The sequence below is a fragment of the Protopterus annectens genome, chromosome 6.part0, assembly GCF_019279795.1.
Source record: "Protopterus annectens isolate FY-2018-M chromosome 6.part0, PAN1.0, whole genome shotgun sequence".
NCBI lineage: Eukaryota > Metazoa > Chordata > Ceratodontiformes > Protopteridae > Protopterus > Protopterus annectens.
The window spans coordinates 617,873,428-617,896,025 of record NC_056737.1 but is presented as its reverse complement, the minus strand read 5'-3'; the positions used below and the strand labels follow the sequence as shown (position 1 = coordinate 617,896,025).

The window sequence follows — 22,598 nt, the reverse complement described above, 5'->3', positions numbered from 1 at the left end:
GACTCATTAAAAGCTTACATATATGGTAAAACCCTAACTTGGTATAAAAAAAAATCAGAGAATGGGATTTTGAATTATTATATCTACAATCCAAACTTTTGTCAGTAAAAGCTGAAAAAAATCAAAATCATTTGGAGATGAAAAAGAAAGTCGAAGTATTAAATAAATACAATGACATTCTAACACACAAAACTAGTTTAACTTTAGAAAAACTAAAAATTAATACTTTGGTCACTTCTCCCAAATATCTACATAATTTATCCACAAGAATCAAAGTACAGTCAAAAACTAATAATATTAAAAGTATCTTCCATGAAAAGAAAGGGAAAAATATCTCTGATATAGGTGACATTCTTGATGCCTATAGAAATCATTATATGGAAATTTCCAAAAAGAAAATGTACATATCGATTAATTAAATCTAGATGAAAAATGTTCTAATATAAAAAGAAAATACCAGAAAAATTAAAACTAGATCTGCAAGCACCCATATTCCACAAAGAAATTACAGATACAATGAAAGAGGGTAAAATAATAAAGTTCCAGGTATGGATGGCATAATTATGGAAATATTTAAACTTTTTCCTTCAAAGATACTATCCCTCTTCCATAAACACTCTTTTAGAAATTCAGTCACAAACTTTAATACCACCCTCTTGGAGATATTCCTTAATCACACCAATCCTAAAGGAAAGCAAATCCTCAAACCTATGTACCTCATATAGACCTATATCATTATTAAATAATGACTGTAAGATATTTATGACAATATTAACTAACAGAATGAAAATACCACTATCCAAAACAGTAAATAATTATCAAACTGGATTTATACATCATTGACACACACACACACACACACACACACACACACACACACACATGACAATATTAAAAGGATAATTCCTCTTATAGCTTATGTTAATAAAGAAACACTCATAATTGGCTTAGATATAGAAAAAGCCTTTGATTCCCTAAATTAGGGCTATTTATTCAAAATCCTAATTCTATTTGAATTTCCTGCATCCTTTGTTCATCTCCTAAAGAATATATATACAAATAATTTAGCATATGTCAAGTTAGGTCTTTTTACCTCTGAATCTATACATATAACACAAGGCACTAAACAAGGCTGTCCCATGTCACCGATTCTATTTGCTCTGGCTATTGAAATATTGGCAGATTCAATTTGTATCAATATAAAAATCAAAGGAGTTGATGTTTATGAACAGTACAATTTTAAAGTAATGCTATTTGCTGATGACATATTACTAACATTATCTAATACAAAAGAGACATTAGAAGAATTCGATATATTAATTGACAAAGTTCACATTACTTCAGGACTCCATTTCAATAGATCAAAGTCAAAATTTTTATTTTTAAATAAAAAAAAGAACTGCAGCCTAAGTATGATCACATCACAAGGAAACAAGAATCTACCTTAAAATATCTAGGAATTGAGGTATGCAATAATAATGAATTAGTCTCAAAAAACTACAATAATATCATCAATACAATTAAAATCTCTGTCAAAAAATGGAACAAAATAATATTAACATTTGAAGATAGACTACAGTTAATAAAAATGGTTTTACTGCCCAAGATCCTATATATAGCCTTGGCAATACAACTGTTACCAGAATGGAATATACTTAAAGAAATAAATTCATACCTAATAACATTTTTATGGTTTCCCAAAAGAAACAGAATAGCTTTAATACATCATATCAGACCATGGAAACAGGGAGGATAAACTTTCCTGACAGAGAAACATATATAAAAGCATGAATATCTAAAACAATCTCAGATTGGATAAGTCCAAATTACTCTGCAAATTGGAAAGAATTACTAACTATAATATCAATAAATGAATTTGATTTACAAAAAAAAATTCAAATAACAGATAAAAACAATTTGCTGTGGGACATATTATGTATTAGTATGCAATTAAACCCACTAAAACTCATATGATTCATTATTACATTGACTCATTTAGGGAAATTATTAATACAAATATAGATTTAAAAATCTGGTTTGATCTTTTAACACAATTTATAGTCACAAAGAACTTTCCACATAAAATATATAGAGAGAAATTATTAATTCCTGGGAACAGAAAGAATTTGTTTGTTGGCTCCAATGTATCAAAGAACTAAAAGTTTTAGATATGCAGGTAATAAAACCAACATACAGAATTCCACAACAGGACTGGTTAACTTTACAGAGCATTCTGTCATATTCTCAAGATTTAAGTAGAATAATTAACAATTCTTCATTTAAAGAAATACCTAAATTTACAAAATGCATATATGAAATCATATATAATGACTTTGACATGGGAAACAGTATTTCAAAATTTTACAAAATATTGTTAAACTATAAAACAACACCCAAAACCTCATATTGGAAATATATAACAAAAGGACACTCAATACAGTTAACTTCTTCTTTTGGCTGCTCCTGTTAGGGGTCACCACAGCGGATCATCTGTTTCCATTTCTTCCTGTCCTCTGCATCTTGCTCTGTCACACCAACCACCTGCATGTCCTCTCTCACCACATCCATAAACCTTATCTTAGGCCTTCCTCTTTTCTTGTTACCTGGCAGCTTCATCCTTAGCATCTTTTTCCCAATATATTCTGCATCCCTCCTCCGCACATGTCCAAACCAACGTAATCTTGTCTCTCTGGCTTTGTTTCCAAACCTTCCAACCTGGGCTGACCCGTTAATATATTTATTCCTAATCCTATCCACCCTTGTCACACCCAGTGCAAATCTTAACATATTTAACACTGCCACATCCAGCTCTGACTCCTGCCTTTTTGTCAATGCCACTGTCTCCAACCCATATAACATAGCTGGTCTCACTACCCTCTTGTAGACATTCCTTTCACTCTTACGGGTATTCGTCTGTCACAAATCACTCCTGACACTCTTCTCCACCCACTCCATCCTGCCTGTACTCTCTTCTTCACCTCTCTTCCACACTCACCATTACTCTGAATTGTTGATCCCAAGTATTTAAACTCATCCACCTTCGCCACCTCTACTCCCTGCATCCTCACCATTCCTCTATCCTACCTCTCATTCACACACATATATTCTGTCTTAGTCCAGCTGACCTTCCATGCTCTTCTCTCTAGAGCATATCTCCACCTCTCCAGGGTATCCTCCACCTGTTCCCTACTCTCACTACAGATCACAATGTCATCTGTAAACATCATAGTCCACGGGGGCTCCTGTCTGATCTCTTCTGTCAACCTGTTCATCACCATTGCAAATAAGAAAGGGCTTAGAGCTGATCCTTGATGTAATCCCACCTCCACCTTAAACAAATCTGTCACTCCCACCGCAGAACTCACCAGTGTCGCACTACCCTCGTACATATCCTGTACCACTCTTACATACTTCTCTGACAATCCCGACTTCCTCATACAATACTACAACTCCTCTCTAGGCACTCTGTCATATGTTTTCTGTAAGTCCACAAAGACACAATGCAACTCCTTCTGACCTTCTCTGTACTTCTCCATCAACACTCTCAGAGCAAACATCGCATTTGTAGTGCTCCTTCCTGGCATGAAACCATACTGCTGATCACTAATAATCACCTCCCTTCTTAACCTAGCTTCCACTACTCTGTCCCATAACTTCATGCTGTGACTGATCAGTTTACTTCCTCAGTAGTTACTACAGCTCTGCACATCACCCATATTCTTAAAAATCGGTACCAAAACACTTTTTCTCCATTCCTCAGGCATCCTCTCACTTTCCAAGATTTCATTAAGCAATCTAGTTAAAAACTGCACTGCCATTTCACCTAAACACCTCCATACTTCTGCAGGTATGTAATCTGGACCAGCATCCTTTTCATTCTTCATCCTTTTCATAGCTGTCCTTACTTCCTCCTTGCTAATCCACTGCACTTCATGATTCACTATACACACATCATCCAACCTTCTCTCCCTCTCATTCTCTTCATTCATCAGCCCATCAAAGTATTCTTTCTATCTGCTCAATACACTCTCCTCACTTGTGAGTACGTTTCCGTCATTATCCTTTATCACCCTTACCTGCTGCACATCTTTCCTAGCTCTGTCCCTCTGTAAGCCAACAGGTCCTTTTCTCCCTCCTTAGTGTCCAACCTTTCATACAGCTCTTCATACGCCTTATCCTTAGCCTTCACCACCTCTCTCTTTGACATGCACCTCATCTCCTTATACTCCTGTCTATTTTTTTCCAACAGAACGCTGCTCCTCTAATTGTCTTGAGCCACCAACCTGGTCAACCAAAAGAACTATACCAAGCGGTGAAATAAAATAACATGAAATTTATTATTTAAAAGTTAAGCGCTTTCACTCGCTAAAATGCGAGCTTCTTCAGAACTCCATTGCATTGTAACTGTGTCATTTAAATAACTTTTTTGGCGCCAAAAGCACTGCATTTGAATTTTTTAAAGCTATATACACAGAATGTCATTACAATCAATGTCATGATGGTAAATAGCAAGCGCTAAATACATTCAACACTAATACCAACAATACACAGTATCAAACTTAATAAGTGATGATAATAAAAAGTGAAAATAAAAATAAAAAATCAATCTGATGTTTCCATACTGCTTATTATCTAACAAATACTTAAAAATATTTAAATACTTGATCTTAGAATAATTTATTCAAATTAAATTAATAATGCTGGCTTGATAGTAATGAAGTCATTCAATCCTGGTGCAGTCGAAGACTATATATATATCTGCCACCATATTTCTTTGTAGGACAATAGTCCTTTGAAATTTCCCCCTCTAGATTCCAATAAAATACTTTCAAGAATGGCAAATTTAAATGTGTGAGTGTGTCCATATTTTTTAACATGTTTATACAAGGCATTTTTCTCATCTCTTGTCTTAATGCTACATAAATGTGCATATATGCGTTTGTTCAGCTTTCTTTCCGTTTTACCTATGTAAAATCTGGAACAGGCTGTACACTTAGCCAAATATACAACCCATCTGGTATTACAATTTCCATGAACAAATCTTATATGTGTCTTGTGTATATTATCCAAGGTGACACTACATTTGTCTAAAATGGCATGGCATTGTTTACAGTTCCCACACTTGGTGGTCTTCCTATATGTCAAATATTTACCAATGTCTTCTCCTTCCAGATAACTTTTTATATTCCGACCCATTTTATTAACAAGGGCAGGTTGAGATCCCAATATTTTGACAATTTCTTGATCTGTCATTATAATTTTCCAATTATTAATTATAATCCTCTTGATTTTACTAATATGCGGACCGTATTCCAAGACACAAGCTCTTCCATAATCGGTAGTGGAAAGTGTAATATCTTGTGCCCGTTTTACACTATTATGGTTACTCGTATGTAATTTATAACCCAATAGGGGTATATATTTTTTACCCCATTCTCCTATAATGGTTTTACATAGACGATTCATCATATTTATATCATAACCTCTGTCTCTAAAAAGAGAAGTGATAAATGTAACTTCTTCCAACATCTCAGAATATACGGAGGTCATTCTAATGGCCCGTATAATTTGACCCCTAAATATGTTAACAAATTGTTCTCTTGGATGATTACTAGAAAATTCTAAGTAACTGTTAGAGAATGTATGCTTCCTATACAATCGGGATTTAAAACTACCATCACCTTTAGAAATATATGTGTCAAGATACGGAAGTCTTTCTGTACTATCTGAATAAGTGAACTTCAAGAATTGACTACTAGTGTTCAAAAAATTCACAAATTGGGCTAATATATCCTCATCACTGTCCCATAATATATAAATATCATCCAGGTAACGTGAATAGTACCTGATGTATTTAAAAAAATCACTAGTAAACAGCTTAGTCTCCTCCCATTCAAGCATGACTAAGTTTGCATAGATGGGAGCACATGCAGCTCCCATGGCTACACCTTTAGTTTGCCTGAAGTACTCACCCTCATACTCGATATAATTATGTTCCAATACAATAGACATTAGCTCAACAATCAAACATACTTTATCCCATTCAAGTCCACCATATTTTCTAATACTGTATGCAAAAGCCTCCAATCCAGCATCTTTGGGAATACAGGAAAATAGATCTATAACATCCACAGTGACAAAAAGAAGTTCAGAATGCCACAAATTGACTGGATAGTTTTTTAAAAATTCCCACGAATCTTTAACTAAATGTGGAACTCTGTCATAGATGTGTTTAAGAAATCTATCAACAGCTGTTCCTAGTGGAAAAGTTTTGGATCTACTTCCGGATATGATGGGTCTAAATGGTGGATTATCAGTACATTTGTGTACTTTTGGTATGCCCACTATAGAGGCCAAGATAGGGTATTCAACCTTTAAATAGTTATATGTTTCCATCGTAATTCTTTGATCAATAAGAAACTCTTCTATATATAAATGTATGTGTCTGTAAGCAATATTAATTTCATTTAATGAGACTATCTCATAATTTCCAGAATTATATAATAATTCATGAATTTTAGAAGTGTATTCCGTACTGTCGTAAAGGACAATCCCTCCCCCTTTATCGGGTTTCATGATTCTGATGTTCTTGTCTCTCCTAAGTTCTTGAAAAAGTTTGTATTCATCATCTGGTAAATTATAATTCATTTTGACACCTTTAAGATGATTCTGTATTTGATACAATTGTCTAGAAACTGATTTGTCATATACTGAAATAATAGGGTGTATGGGAGGCATAAATGTGCTTTTCTTCCTTAACATACCTTGTTCTCTCTGACTCTTTGACTGACAATCTTTGTTGTTAAAAGTAATAGCTAAATTAAGTTTTCTAATATATTTTTGAACTCAGTAAGACTGTCCACTAATCTAAATTTGGTAGTTGGTATAAATTTCATCCCTTTAGAAAAAAGTTTGAAATGTGTGGTGTTTAATGAAAGTTCTGTATAGTTATAAATGTTGAAATTTTTGTACGTATTTACTGCACCTTCTTTAGAAATACATTCACACTGTGAAATATGTAAATGGCCTGTCACATTTTCACCTGCAACTTCAATTTTGTTACATTGTCTCTTTTCCTCTTCAATAACTGTAGACAGTGAGTCACTACCTAATATTTTAATTTGCTCCAAACTTGTGTATGAAGTCTTGGTAGGTATCTTTTTAGGTACTATTTGTCCCTTTTGTAATATGTTTGATGTCTGTTGAAAAATTGCGGGTGGGTTTCCTTGGGATACCCTCCCCAACTAAACCTAAGCGGCCGATGCTGAAACTAACATATGCACAGAAGGAACAAAATATTTTAAATTGTTCCAATCGTGTTTGTATTACTGAGACTCCTAATTCAAAGGACAAAATACTATCTAACCCATTGAAACCTTTTTTGGACACTAATTGTCTTTTTCAGACTAACATCACGGAACGCAAGTCCAGTGATTCATTTTTATTACAAGGTACTTTAAGAGACATTATTTATACATTGGGTAAAAAGCTCAATATTATTAACACCATTAAGTTAGATAATGCCTATTTGATGAAATGTATAGAGCTTAAAATAGTCCCTAAAGGACTTAGATTTTTTAAAATACCGATGGGCATAGATATTACTACAGATATTAGATCTGAATTTAATCAATTGTTTGATTCATTTGGCATACAATATATGCATGTACTTATTAAACATAATGATGGACAGTTGGCCAAAGTTATGTTAGAAGTAGAAAAGCTCAATGACACAATATTAAATGATTTATTATTCCCTCAGTGGGAAAGATTATATATGAAACAGTTTAAAACAGCTGAATCTAATACAAAGAAAGCTTATCAAAGGAAAAATCACAAACTCCAGAGGGACATTGAGCAATATCAAAAAAGTACAGCGTATATATATATATATATATATATATATATATATATATATATATATATATATATATTGGGAAAATATATAGAGGGACATTTTGTCAAGAAAAACAACACAGTGAAGTATCCTCTGAATTACTATGACAAAAACAAACCCTCCAACACATGATATAAAGATTATTTTGAACATTATTTGCAGGAGGACGAGGATACACATTTTTTTATACCAGGGTGGCAATATAAAGCAGCAAAGGGACAAAAAATGGGGAGGGTATCCCAAGGAAACCCACCCGCAATTTTTCAACAGACATCAAACATATTACAAAAGGGACTAATAGTACCTACAAAGATACCTACCAAGACTTCATACACAAGTTTGGAGCAAATTAAAATATTAGGTAGTGACTCATTGTCTACAGTTATTGAAGAGGAAAAGAGACAATGTAACAAAATTGAAGTTGCAGGTGAAAATGTGACAGGCCTTTTACATATTTCACAGTGTGAATGTATTTCTAAAGAAGGTGCAGTAAATACATACAAAAATTTCAACATTTATAACTATACAGAACTTTCATTAAACACCACACATTTCAAACTTTTTTCTAAAGGGATGAAATTTATACCAACTACCAAATTTAGATTAGTGGACAGTCTTACTGAGTTCAAAAAATATATTAGAAAACTTAATTTAACTATTACTTTTAACAACAAAGATTGTCAGTCAAAGAGTCAGAGAGAACAAGGTATGTTAAGGAAGAAAAGCACATTTATGCCTCCCATGCACCCTATTATTTCAGTATATGACAAATCAGTTTCTAGACAATTGTATCAATTACAGAATCATCTTAAAGGTATCAAAATGAATTATAATTTACCAGATGATGAATACAAACTTTTGCAAGAACTTAGGAGAGACAAGAACATCAGAATCATGAAACCTGATAAAGGGGGAGGGATTGTCATTTACGACAGTACGGAATACACTTCTAAAATTCATGAATTATTATATAATTCTGGAAATTATGAGATAGTTTCATTAAATGAAGTTAATATTGCTTACAGACACACAGATTTATATATAGAAGAGTTTCTTATTGATCAAAGAATTACGATAAAAACATATAACTATTTAAAGGTTGAATACCCTATCTTGGCCTCTATAGTGGGCATACCAAAAGTACACAAATGTACTGATAATCCACCATTTAGACCCATCATATCCGGAAGTAGATCCAAAACTTTTCCACTAGGAACAGCTGTTGATAGATTTCTTAAACACATCTATGACAGAGTTCCACATTTAGTTAAAGATTCGTGGGAATTTTTAAAAAACTATCCAGTCAATTTGTGGCATTCTGAACTTCTTTTTGTCACTGTGGATGTTATAGATCTATTTTCCTGTATTCCCAAAGATGCTGGATTGGAGGCTTTTGCATACAGTATTAGAAAATATGGTGGACTTGAATGGGATAAAGTATGTTTGATTGTTGAGCTAATGTCTATTGTATTGGAACATAATTATATCGAGTATGAGGGTGAGTACTTCAGGCAAACTAAAGGTGTAGCCATGGGAGCTGCATGTACTCCCATCTATGCAAACTTAGTCATGCTTGAATGGGAGGAGACTAAGCTGTTTACTAGTGATTTTTTTAAATACATCAGGTACTATTCATGTTACCTGGATGATATTTATATATTATGGGATGGTGATGAGGATATATTAGCCCAATTTGTGAATTTGTTGAACACTAGTAGTCAATTCTTGAAGTTCACTTATTCAGATAGTAAGGAAGGACTTCCGTATCTTGACACATATATTTCTAAAGGTGATGGTAGTTTTAAATCCCGATTGTATAGGAAGCATACATTCTCTAACAGTTACTTAGAATTTTCTAGTAATCATCCAAGAGAACAATTTGTTAACATATTTAGGGGTCAAATTATATGGGCCATTAGAATGACCTCCATATATTCTGAGATGTTGGAAGAAGTTACATTTATCACTTCTCTTTTTAGAGACAGAGGTTATGATATAAATATGATGAATCGTATATGTAAAACCATTATAGGAGAATGGGGTAAAAATATATACCCCTATTGGGTTATAAATTATATACGAGTAACCATAATAGTGTAAAACAGGCACAAGATATTACACTTTCCACTACCGATTATGGAAGAGCTTGTGTCTTGGAATACGGTCCGCATATTAGTAAAATCAAGAGGATTAAAATTAATAATTGGAAAATTATAATGACAGATCAAGAAATTGTCAAAATATTGGGATCTCAACCTGCCTTTGTTAATAAAATGGGTCAGAATATAAAAAGTTATCTGGAAGGAGGAGACATTGGTGAATATTTGACATATAGGAAGACCACCAAGTGTGGGAACTGTAAACAATGCCATGCCATTTTAGACAAATGTAGTGTCACCTTGGATAATATACACAAGACACATATAAGATTTGCTCATGGAAATTGTAATACCAGATGGGTTGTATATTTGGCTAAGTGTACAGCCTGTTCCGGATTTTACATAGGTAAAACGGAAAGAAAGCTGAACAAACGCATATATGCACATTTATGTAGCATTAAGACAAGAGATGAGAAAAATGCCTTGTATAAACATGTTAAAAAATATGGACACACTCACACATTTAAATTTGCCATTCTTGAAAGTATTTTATTGGAATCTAGAGGGGGAAATTTCAAAGGACTGTTGTCCTATAAAGAAATATGGTGGCAGTTATAATACAGATGCTTCGACTGCACCAGGATTGAAATCTATCAAGCCAGCATTATTAATTTAATTTGAATAAATTATTCTAAGATAAAGTATTTAAATATTTTTAAGTATATGTTAGATAATAAGCAGTATGGAAACATCAAACTGACTTTTTATTTTCACTTTTTATTATCATCACTTATTAAGCTTGATACTGTGTATTGTTGGTATTAGTGTTGAATGTATTTAGCACTTGCTATTTACCATCATGACATTGATTGTAATGACATTCTGTGTATATAGCTTTAAAAAATTCAAATGCAGCACTTTTGGCGCCAAAAAAGTTATTTAAATGAAACAGTTACAATGCAATGGAGTTCTGAAGAATTTTAGTGAGTGAAAGCACTTAACTTTTAAATAATAAATTTCATGTTATTTTATTTCATCTCTTGGTATAGTTCTTTTCGTTGACCAGGTTGGCGACTCAAGACACTTAGAGGAGCAGCGTTCTGTTGTATTTAGTTCTGTTGGTTTCTTCTGAACGCTCAGCATTTGGATTTATCTTCTGTCTATTTTTTCATCTTTCTGACAATCCCACTTCTTTTTCACCAACCTCTTTCTGTGTGTACTCTCCTGTACTTCCTCATTCCACCACCAGGTCTCCTTCTCCTCCTTCCTCTTTCCAGATGTAACACCAAGCACCTTTCTAGCCATCTCCCTTACTAGCTCTGCTGTAGTTACCCAGCTATTTGGTGGCTATTCACTGCCACCCAGTGCCTGTCTTAATTCTTCCCTGAACTCCACCTCACAATTACCCTTTTTCAATTTCTACCATTGATCCTTGGTGCTGGCCTCACACTCCTCCTTCTCTTCTCGATCACCAATGTCATCCTACAAACCACCATCCTATGCTGCCTAACTACACTTTCCCCTGCCACCACTTTACAGTCTCCAATCTCCTTCAGACTGGCCCTTCTACATTAGATATAATCCACCTGTGTACATCTTCCTCCACTCTTGTATGTCACCCTATGCTTCTCCCTCTTGTTAAAATACGTATTCACCCCAACCATGCCCATCCTTTTCTCAAAATCCACTACCATCTGTCCTTCTGCATTCCTTTGCTTAACACCATACCTTCCCATCACTTCCTCATCCCCTCTGTTCCCCTTCACCAACATGACCATTTAAATCTGCTCCAATCACCCCTCTCTCACCCTTGGGTACAGTCATCACCACTTCATCCAGCTCAGTCCAACATTTTTCTTTCTCATCCGTTGCACACCCAACTTGTGGAGCATATGCACTAACAACATTCATCATTACACCATCAATTTCCAGCTTTATAAACATCACTCTATCCAACACTCTCTTCACCTCCAAAACACTCTCAGCATACTGTTCCTTCAGGATAACCCCTACGCCATTTCTGCTCCCATCCACACCATGATAAAACAGTTTGAACCCACCTCCAATATACCTAGCTTTGCTCCCCTTCCATCTGCTGTCTTGCACACACAATATACCAACCTTCCTTCTGTCCATCATATCAGCTAGCTCTCTCCCAATACCAGTCAAACTGCCAACATTCAAATTTTTGACCCTCCCTACTAGAGTCCTAGCCTATAACCTGCTTTCGGGCATGCCTTCCCCCTCTTCTCCTCCTTCGGCTAGCAGTAGCCCAATTTCCACCAGCACCCTGTTGGCCAACAGTACTGGTGGCGGTCATTATTAACTCGGGCCTCGACCGATCTGTACTGTTGTCCGCATGTATGATTTGGCAAAATTTTATGCCGGATGCTCTTCCTGATGCAACCCTCCCCATTTGTCCGGGCTTGGGACCAGCACAAAGCAATGCACTTTCTTGTGCTTCTCCAGTGGCTGAGTTACTCAGTACAGTTAACTGAAGATATTAAAACAAATATCGATAAAATATACATCCTTCACACAGTACTATAAAGTTTTTAATTGGAAATGCTTGCACAGAGCATTCTTAACCCCAGACAGAATCAGTAAAATTTGTTCTTCCATTAAATGAATAGGTTTGGAGATGTGAGCGAATTCATAATGCAGATTGGAACCACATTTTCTTTGATTGTTTTAAAATTAAGCCATTTTGGAGTGGTATTAATAACTTTCTACAAGCTTTATTTAATGAATCATTTTATTTAACTAAAGCTCTTGTATTATTAAATGTGAACGGAGGTCCTCATTTGAATAGGTCAAACATGTATCTAGTATGGACTATACTTGCAGTTTCAAGAAAATGTATAACAAGAAGATGGAATACAAACACAATACCAACTTTGGAAGACTTCTACAGCCTACTGAAGATCACAGCATTACTGGAAATTAAAATTAAAATTAAAGAACTATGAATGTATCCAAAGCCATTTATCAACAACCCTTGGGAAAAAGTCTTATCATTGATTGACACTATACAATAATTGATCAGACACTCTGATAATGGATTGGACATACTTATAATGTAGCTTTTTGTTTAGAGCTTTGGAGACTATAATTCTTAGCATACGTGAAGGTGATGTTAGGAATCACACTGAATGTAAAGAGAGTGGTTGGATAATAATGCTGAGATGCTGAGAGCGGATAAAGGCTCAGGGCTCAATGGGAGAGCCTCTATAAAGCCTATGTTAAGAAAACGTAGGAACATTAAATAATTTATTGGGATATTTTATACAGTTATGTGTTAGGTATGCATGTATATATATATATATATATATATATATATATATATATATATATATATATATATATATATTCTTTGTATATACTTGATGTATATACGTATGTATATACATTTTTTGTTTATATATGTTTTAAATATTTGTTATATACACATACATATCTACCACATTTTTTATGATTGTACATAGGGTATGTTGTCTATTTTTCTTTGTGTATATTCTTAATATATAATGTAGTTTTTATGTATTTATTGTTAGTAGAATATAGGTTTTAGTATGATATTTATTTTAGTGAGTTGTAGTGCTTTAATACTAAATTGAAATATGTATGTGATTGGCTGTTAGGACTTTGAATTTGATATATACTTGGAAAGGTTTATGCCTTTGTGATAGATCTGATGAAGCTCTTGAAGCGAAAGCGCTAATCTTTGCAATTGTTTGTTCATTTGTGAATAAATTAGTTTATGCTACATCATTTCTTGCTTCTGCTCCGTTTCCTGAATCTTTGGACTTGGTTATATACATTATTAAAACTGGAAAGGGAGCGTTTACCAGGTGCATTGGCAGTGATTTTAATATTTCTGATTATACTTTTAATGTAACTGTATACATTAAGATCTGTTATAGTGTCAGGCTAATGTAAATAGTGCACATAGTTATTTAAGATGTTATGTATAAGTACTATATAATTCATTCAAATGTATTTGAAAAATAAAAAAAATTTTGAGAAAAAAAAAATCTGACTATAAGTTGGTGCTGGTAAGGTTATGATAGCCTGTTCTGTATGACAACTTTGCTGTGATGTTTATTCTTAGTCTAACTCCCTGAGGTATATGTTGTGGACAGATGCAGAAAAAAAAAGAGAACTAAGCTTTGCATGTTTAATGATAGTAGTTCCATGGTCGACTGGTTGGATTTACTTCTATTTTCAATTTTTATTTATTTTCTACAATATACTGGCGAGTACTGTTAAGAGTTGCATTATTTTTAATGTTTGAAAATATTCTTGAGCAGTAAATATTTATCATTAAAATTGTGAAAGCCTTCCCTACGAAAATAGTTGCTTTACAGTTCGGCTGCATATGATACCAAGGACATAAACATTGGACTTTGTCTTTTATATGATGATAACTGCTTAAGTTAGTATAACCCGTCTGACCTCTAGCACTTTTTTTTCTTAAAAGGATGTAATATTGTGTTAGAGCTTAAAAGTGTAGTAACTATATGAGCACTAAATGGAATCTGGTTGTCGGCATTGCTGAGTAATGATAGTATGTCTGGCATTTTTCATTTGTGTTGTGCAATGCAGTTATGTCTGGTGTTGTACTGTGTGACTTTGGAATTCAAAACAGAAAAAAAAGACATGGACATCCTGAAGTCATTTAGTGAGTGAGAAATAACCAAAGTGAAAGAAACCTGCTTAGAGTTTGGGGGAGTACATTTGTTATAGTCAAAATGCATCTGGCCGTTTTGGGTGCATTCTGAAATTAATGGGCATAAAACAGGTTCTCCAGTTTCATGTAGTTTATTTACTTGAGAAGGTGGTAAGAAATGGACCCAGATGACCATAATTTTTGGTAATTTATTTTCAGTAAATAGCTGTACTGAATTTTGTTGTTTAAGTAACTGTTGGTATTAAACCTTAGTTTTATTCTTGTGTGAGGTGTGTGTCTAGTTCATAGCTTGTGTTTGCATTAAGGAAGTTCTAGGCCAGTCAGGTACACAGCCAAGTGTCTCATAGTTTTCCTTCACACTTGCCCTGTTCTTGTTGTGTTGTTAAACCCAGTTTATCTGTTGTTCTCTGCCTCTTATGTTAATTTGACAGCATAGTTATAATTTTGTGAAATCTCTTCCCTTAAGCTATTCACCAGGCTAAGTGACCATTGATATAATTGCTTAATACTGGGTGTGCTGATACTGCTTGCACTATTTTTACTGCTAAGCTAGTAAGTTTTTTTTGCTATAATTAAAGTCCTGTGGTATTGTAAACACTCACTCAAGGGATCTCAATCTGTTTTGCAAAATAATTAGAGAATGTATTAGATGTGTGTGTCACAGAGAATGCCGCTTCTATGAAACTGTCTTCCACTCCACATAAAGCAAAGTACTTCTCTTACTTTTACTCTTTCAGACATAATTTGGATGAATGGATGGGTAACCTTCACCCCTGGTTAGTATCTCTGTCCATCATGGATACAGGATGCATGTGAAATTCCCAACACCAACATATACTTGTTTGGCCTGTCTCTGGGTTATTCATATGAAAAACAGAAGGGCTAAAAAGTAAAAACTACCAATGGAGTGTAAAGTTAGGCTTCTTTAGATCCTCAAAGTTAAATGTCCTAGTAACTACTTATCAACTTATTTATTTAGTTAGTTCATTTGTGTATGTATGTTTATTTATTTATTTATTGTGACTGTGGCAGCTTTGTGGTATCCAGGAAGCGTCAAGGAGCTAGGCTGCTGAGGAAGAGGAGGACAATGCCTAGTTCATTCTATTTAGGCAGCTTGAAATACTTTCAAGGCAGATATTACGTGAAATTGGCCTATATCTGACCCACCTTATTTCTTGGTGTGGGATGCAGCAAAGCCACTCCATCCATTACATTTTGTAGCAAATGTGTCAGTTTCCCATTTTAGCCCTGTTAAAAAAAAAAAAAAAAAAAAAAAAATATACAAATTTGGCAGAAGTCAATTTTGGTTTTCAGTTGTTTGGATGTGGTAATAGTTTCCTGTCTGTGTAGCATTTAGACTGACATACATTGTATTGTTTTTGAATAGATTCATTGATTTTTTTTTTTTATGGTAAAATGGTTTTGGATTATGTATTTATAAAATATCTCATTTCTATTTCCTTTTCAGTCTTTAGAACCCCTTATCGAGACTCTTAAAGAACTTGTTGGACCTGAGACTTGTATCATATGCTGTTACGAGGAAAGGACAATGGGTATAAATCCTCAAATACAGGAAGCATTTTTTGAAGTAAGCATTACTGTGATATAAGACTAGTATCTGAACATTTCTACTGGAGTCTACTACTCAGAGAGTGCTTGGCATTAAGAACTGGTTTAGCATTATTAATTAATAGCTCCATATCAGATAACAATGCATTTCAACATTAAAGTTAGTTTGCCAGCTTTTAAAATATTGACAGGGTATATAGCTTCAGGGTGTTCATTTTCATATAAAATAACTTTCTTGTAGCTAAAGTAGTTTTTCAGGAGTGGAGAACTTTTTTGTAAATATGAAACTACTGTATTAATTTTCCCTTTAGAAATAGTATTTATTCTGTTCCTGATGGTGAATTGTTTTAGTTTCTGGTATGTATGCAGAGATCCCAAAAATCATTGTGGTAGTATATGTTGAGGAAGGATAAGTCAAAAACAGCAGATCATTTAAACCATTTCCATTGAAGATCATTGAAATAACTGTTTTGTTTTACACAAAGCCAGTGGAATAAAAAAGTCTGTGATCTTTTTGAATGAAAGTGCTTTCCACTGCCAAGGCAGACCTACCCCAACCCATCATTCTTCTGACTCTTCCATAGGTTCATAGGTAGGTACTAGGCTATCTGCCTGAGGGCATTTATAAGCCTAGCCAGAGTGTGTCGGCTTTTGCTGCCCCATTGATTAATTAACTGATCCTCCGTCAAGCAGAGCCAATGAAGTGATCCCAGGGGTGTATTTTCTGTTACCCATCCACTCGTCAAGGTTTCTCTTGAAGAGTGTTAGTGAGAGGCTCTGCCTGATGTAATTTGGAATTTTGTTCCAAAGCATGGGGAGTCTCTGTGAAAGGAATCTATCCCTCCAGCATGTTCTATTTATTGTTGTGGCGAGGTTTAGCTCACTAGAGCGCGTGGCTCTTAGTGACTTGGATTTCTTTAGGTGGAGCATGTCCATCAATTCTGAGTTGGACATGGCTTTGTAAGTCAGGCAGAGATCACCTCTGAGTAAGCGATATGCCACTGAGTACAGCCGGAGTTTTTTCAGTCGGGCTGCGTAAGACATATGTTTGAGGCCAGTAATCCTCTTGGTGAGGTACTTTTGTGGTCTTTCCAGCTGTTGGAAGTGTCTTGTGAGGTACATCCCAAATGGGGCATTGTACTCTATGATGGGTCTAATGAGTGACGAGTAGAGGGGCACTGTAACCTCTTTATTTCTAGATGCAAACCCTTTAGTAATTAGATGGGCCACATAGAAGGATTTCCTAACTACTTTGGCAATATGATTGTCAAAGGAGAGATTACTATCTACCTGGGCCCCCAGATCTCTTATTACCTCTTCTATATTAAGGGGGCTGCCACCTATGTGGTAATTTGTTGGTGTTTTGTTTTTCTCCAAACGGGATGACTATGCATTTATTGGCATTTAGCTTGAGGCTGTGACTTTGACACCAGGTGTCCGTCTCAATAAGGCCCTTTTGAAGGATGTCCGTGTCAGCCGGAGAGTCAGTTATGGATCCCAGTTTGCAGTCATCGGTGAACTTGGTTAGCCATAGTTCTCCCATGTTTGCCTGTACTTCTGAGAAGTATATGCCGAACAGTGGGGGTCCCAGGACTGAGCCTTGTGGGACACCACTTGTGACTGGTTTAGAGTCTGACCTGGAGCCCGCTATTTTTACCGTGTGAGTTCTGTCTGTAAGCCAGTTGGCAACCCATCTCGTGACGTAGGGGTTTATGTTCAGGCTGGTGAGTTTTTCTGTAATACCACAGTGGGGAATGGTGTCGAAAGCCTTGGCGAGGTTAAGGTAGGCTGTGTGAACCACCTTTCCCTCATCTATGGCCTTGGTGACTGTCTTGAAGAAGTCAACCAGGCTTAGTAGGCATGATCTGCCCTTAACAAAGCCGAACTGGGTCAGGTCAAGTGTTTGGAGATTCCCAATGTCTTTGTTAATGAGTTCCATGATGATGCACTCCATAGCCTTGCAGACCAGGCTAGTCAGGCTTATGGAGTGATAGTTACCAGGATCAGTTGTGGCCTCTCTTTTGTGGAGAGGAATAACTGTTGCTGTGTGCCATTCTGTGGGCACGTAGCCTGTGGAGAGACTGAGGCTGAACAGCGTGTTTAGGTGGGGGGTTAGTTCTTTCTGTAGTTTGTGCAAGACGCAGCCTGAGACACCATCTGGTCCCATTGACGCTGTGTTTTTGGCTTTTGAAAGGGCTGTTTTCATCTGTGCATCTGTGATTTTTGGGACACTGCACTTTTCCGGTATTGTTGTGGACCCTTTTGGAGGTGAGAGGGGGTGAAGTTTGCACTGAATCTATCTGCCAGGATGTTGGCAATATCAGTAGATTCTGTATATTTTGTGCTATTTTGCACTAGTTCAGTGCATATCTGCGAGTTGCCACTTAGATTCTTAACATAGGTAAAGAAGGCTTTGTGGTTAACTTTTGAATCCTTGGCTATTTTTCTTTTGAAGTTAGCCTTGGATGATTTCATGAGGGACCGTAGTTTCTTACTGATGCTGATCAGGGATGTCTTTCCTTCTTGGGATTTGCTTTTTTTCTGAACTAGTTTCCTCCTTCTATTGTATAACCTGTTTATTGCAGGGGTCCAACAAACTGGTTTCCTTCTATTAGAGGAGTGAGTCTTGGTTTTGCTAGGGATGGCACAATCCATGCATCCTTGTAGGTGCTCATAGAGTGCATTTATAAAGGTTTCTGCATCTTGGGCAACGTTATCCTTTAGCGTGGGTGCTTCGAAACTTACCACCTCTGTCTTAAGTAAAGTGAAGTTTGCTTTAGAAATGTTTTTTACTGTGGTTTCCTTAGTTGGGGTTGGTGGTGGGGTGTGGATATCCAGAGTGATTAGTTTATGGTCTGATCTAACCAGTGACGGGTTGACCTCTGGTGTGGAACACCTGTCGCCCATGTTTGGTGATGACCAGGTCCAATATGTTTTCACCTCTGGTAGGGGAGTTTACCAGCTGATCCAGGGTGTTTTGAGTTGATGAATTCCAGGAAGCATTGGGCCTGGGAATTTGTACTCTAGTAGCTTTCCCAGTGAATGGTAGGGTAATTAAAATCGTCCAATATCAGGGTGTTTGGTAGGACCTTCATGTTTTCCAGTGTCTCCAGAAAGGTGGAGTGGTGGTCCTGGGTCATGGAGGGTGATCTGAAGCAGGCCACAATTTGCACTGCGGATTTGCCCGATGTTAGTTGCACATGGATGATCTCAGAGGTATTATGCTGCGCCACTAACCTGGAGGTATAGGTATCCTTGATGAATATGGATACACCCCACTCCTTTTGTGTTTTGTCCCATGTTCTGTGGCTGAAACGTGTGGCATGAGTTGTAGCCCGGTACTGGAGCCTTTAACCAGGTTTCAGGTACTGCATAGATGTTGACGTTCTCCATACTGAGGAGTGCTTCGAACGTGTGCATTTTGAGATTTAAACTCCTGGCATTGAGTAGCATAACCCTCAGTTTTTTGTTAATTGTGCTGTTTACGAAGGTGGGTTTGACTTTTGAGCCTTGCCTAAAAAAGGCACTATGGGGGCAGCAAGAGCCTTGACCAGTATTCGAAAGCCTAGGGGTGACGGGTGCAAGCCGTCTCTTGCAAAGCATTGCGGCTTGTCGACCATGTCGTCCCAGGCTGACAGACACTGGATCCCCTTTGTGTGACACCAGAAGCTTAGCCAGTTGTTGAAATTGATAATTTCTTCTTTATACTGAGGTATCATTCTTGGTGAGAGCAGGATGCTACTCGGGGTCAGGGTCATACCAGCCTGGGCTACATGATCAGAGAGCTCTTCCATGTCTCTTTTCATGTAGTCCAGGGAGATACGTCTCAGGTCATTCACACCAACACGAACAATGACAGAGTCATATTTGTACTTGTTCTGGAGTGACCCGAGTGCTTGTGTTATGTGGCAGATTCTGGCTCTCGACAGGCAACTAACAGTAACCTTCTGCTTGTCCAGCTAGTTAGTGGGACGTCAGTGTGCCTGACTATAGAGTCACATATTACTAGTGTGTTAGGTATGTTATTTCGCCTTGAAGGGCTGTGATTGTGCGGCACACTGATTTTGTGTTTTATGTGTTGTCTGGTTTGTGACGGTAAGTGCAGGTTGTTTGGGTGTCTGAAACCAATGAAATAGTAGTCAGAAAGACTTAAAACTAAAAAATAAAAATAAAATAATTTTCGCAACCAGTCCGATAAACCAGAATCCCATTTATTGCACAATGACAAGGTACTAAAACAACTAAGCGCTTTCGCCTGTAAGACATATAGACTTCTTCAGAGTTGTCTTAGAATAATTACACAATGTTTAAATACTGTCAATTAAAACGACCCCAGCCAGTCACAACAAGGGTTTGGGTGTCTGCTTTGGAGGTCTCTGATGCTTTTGCGGGTTTTTATTTAGAGCCTCCAAGTATGATTTTGTGTATTTATGTGTATTTTTTGCCAGTGCTGTTTTAGTAGGTCTGTGTACGGTTGGAGTTGTGATGCAAGTGTTAACCTTCTCCTCTTGACTGTCTGTTCCAGTCTTGGGTGGAGACAGCTTAGCGTCCAGTTTGGCTGTATAATTGCATCTCTCGCATATGTTAGTGTTTTGTGGTAGGAGGAGAGGGTTGTCTGTGTACATGAGGCAGTTGTAGCATTGCCTCAGAATACCCAGATTCACCAGCTGGACTGGAGAGTGCACCTGAAGTTGCCTTTTGGTCATGTCTGAATAGTAGGGTGAGCTGCTTAGTTGCTTGGTTGGTGAGGGGTGAATAAAGTGCCTTGCCCTGTTGGGCAATCAGTGTCAGGGTATATTAGTGTTTACTATTAGGTCTGAGCAAGTGCTGGGCTGTAAGATGCTTTCTGAGTGCTTAGGTTGAGAGTTAGACTAGTTTCAAGATAAAAACTGAAGAGTAGACTTAGTGGAGCCGGGAATAATTTAATCGTAGCTAACCGGCACTGCCCGGTGCGCAAAGCTGTGCAAACGTGGTTTTTATAGTAGGGAAATGAAAGAGATAGAAATTAGCCCAAAATGGCCAATAAACTACTAACTTGTGGGCTGGAACCAGTCCTCCACGGACAGATAGGCTGCTCAAAGCTCCCCTCTCTCACAGGTGAACAGAGAAACTTCCTTCTATCCAAGTAAGGTATGGGCAACTCAGAAACTAATATCACAGCCCTGAATTCAACACTAGCCTGAAAACTGGACTATACTAGCTTAGAAAGGCAGGAAAAAAGACTTTTTTTTTTTTTTTAATATAAGACAAAAACATTAAGAAATACACTTAAAACAGCTTTAAATGACTACAAAGGATCAGAAAAGGCTATCACACTTTAGTGTGTAGCCTACAACAGTTAAACAAATTATTTAAAGAAAAAACAACTTTTTAAAAGTGCAGGCAGTCAAATAAGTACAATATGTGAAATAAACAAGCTTTTAAATCACAATAAATGCTGGAAAATCTGCGTTTAGGCAGAAAACAGTTAAGTACAGCAAGAAAGTACAGAAAACTGATACTTAATCACTCCACAAAATTTCTCTTCTAAGCTAGAAGGCTTGTATCAGTTTAAGGCTTTCTAGTGCTACCCAGTAGGTGAGTTACAGGAAAGATGGGAAACAAGTGCAGATGTGGTCTTTTAAACAAGAAAGTTGAAAGAGGCCGACAAACTGTCCAAATGGTTAATAAACTACAATTTCTGGGCCAAGAACCTCTTCTCTCAGGGTAGACAGGCTACCTAGTGCTTACCACTCCCACTGATAAGCAAGAAGGCTTTCCTCCAACACAGAAAGGCTTGCGGGGCTCAGAAGCTTACCAACAGTCCTGGATACAGCAACTCTGTATCTGGACTAGGCTAGTTACAGGAAAGGTGGGAAACAAGCGCAAGTGTGGCTTTCAAACCAGAACGTTGAAAGAGTCTGACAAACTGTCCAAATGGTCAATAAACTACAATTTCTGGGCCAAGAACCTCTCCTCTCGTGGTAGATAGGCTACCTAATGCTTACCACTCCCACTGATAAGCTAGAAGGCTTCCCTCCAACACAGGCTTGGGGGGGCTCAGAAGCTTACAAAGAGTCCTGTATACATCAAATCTGTACCTGGACTAGACTAGTTACAGGAAAGGCGGGGAACAAGTACAAACGTAGGCATTTAAGCCAGCAAGTTGAAAGAGATGGAAAACTTCCCAAACGGCCAAATAAAGTACAATTTCTGGGCCAAAACTCACTCTTCCCGTGGAGGATAGGCTATCTAGTGCTTACCACTCCCACTGATAAGCTAGAAGGCTTCCCTCTAACACAGAAAGACTTGGGGGGGCTCAGAAGCGTACTAACAATCCTGGATATAGCAACTCTGTAATCGG

The 22,598-nt window shown here is 36.7% G+C and overlaps 1 protein-coding gene across 1 annotated transcript in view; it reads left to right on the top strand.

Annotated features, from left to right (window-relative positions):
* VCPKMT (valosin containing protein lysine methyltransferase) overlaps positions 1–22,598 on the top strand; it is a 344,404-nt gene that overhangs the window by 185,134 nt on the left and 136,672 nt on the right. Inside the window, exon 4 of the mRNA XM_044074287.1 lies at positions 16,155–16,274. Within this exon, the coding sequence (XP_043930222.1) occupies positions 16,155–16,274 (120 nt within the window). The remainder of the gene's footprint in view (positions 1–16,154; positions 16,275–22,598) is intronic.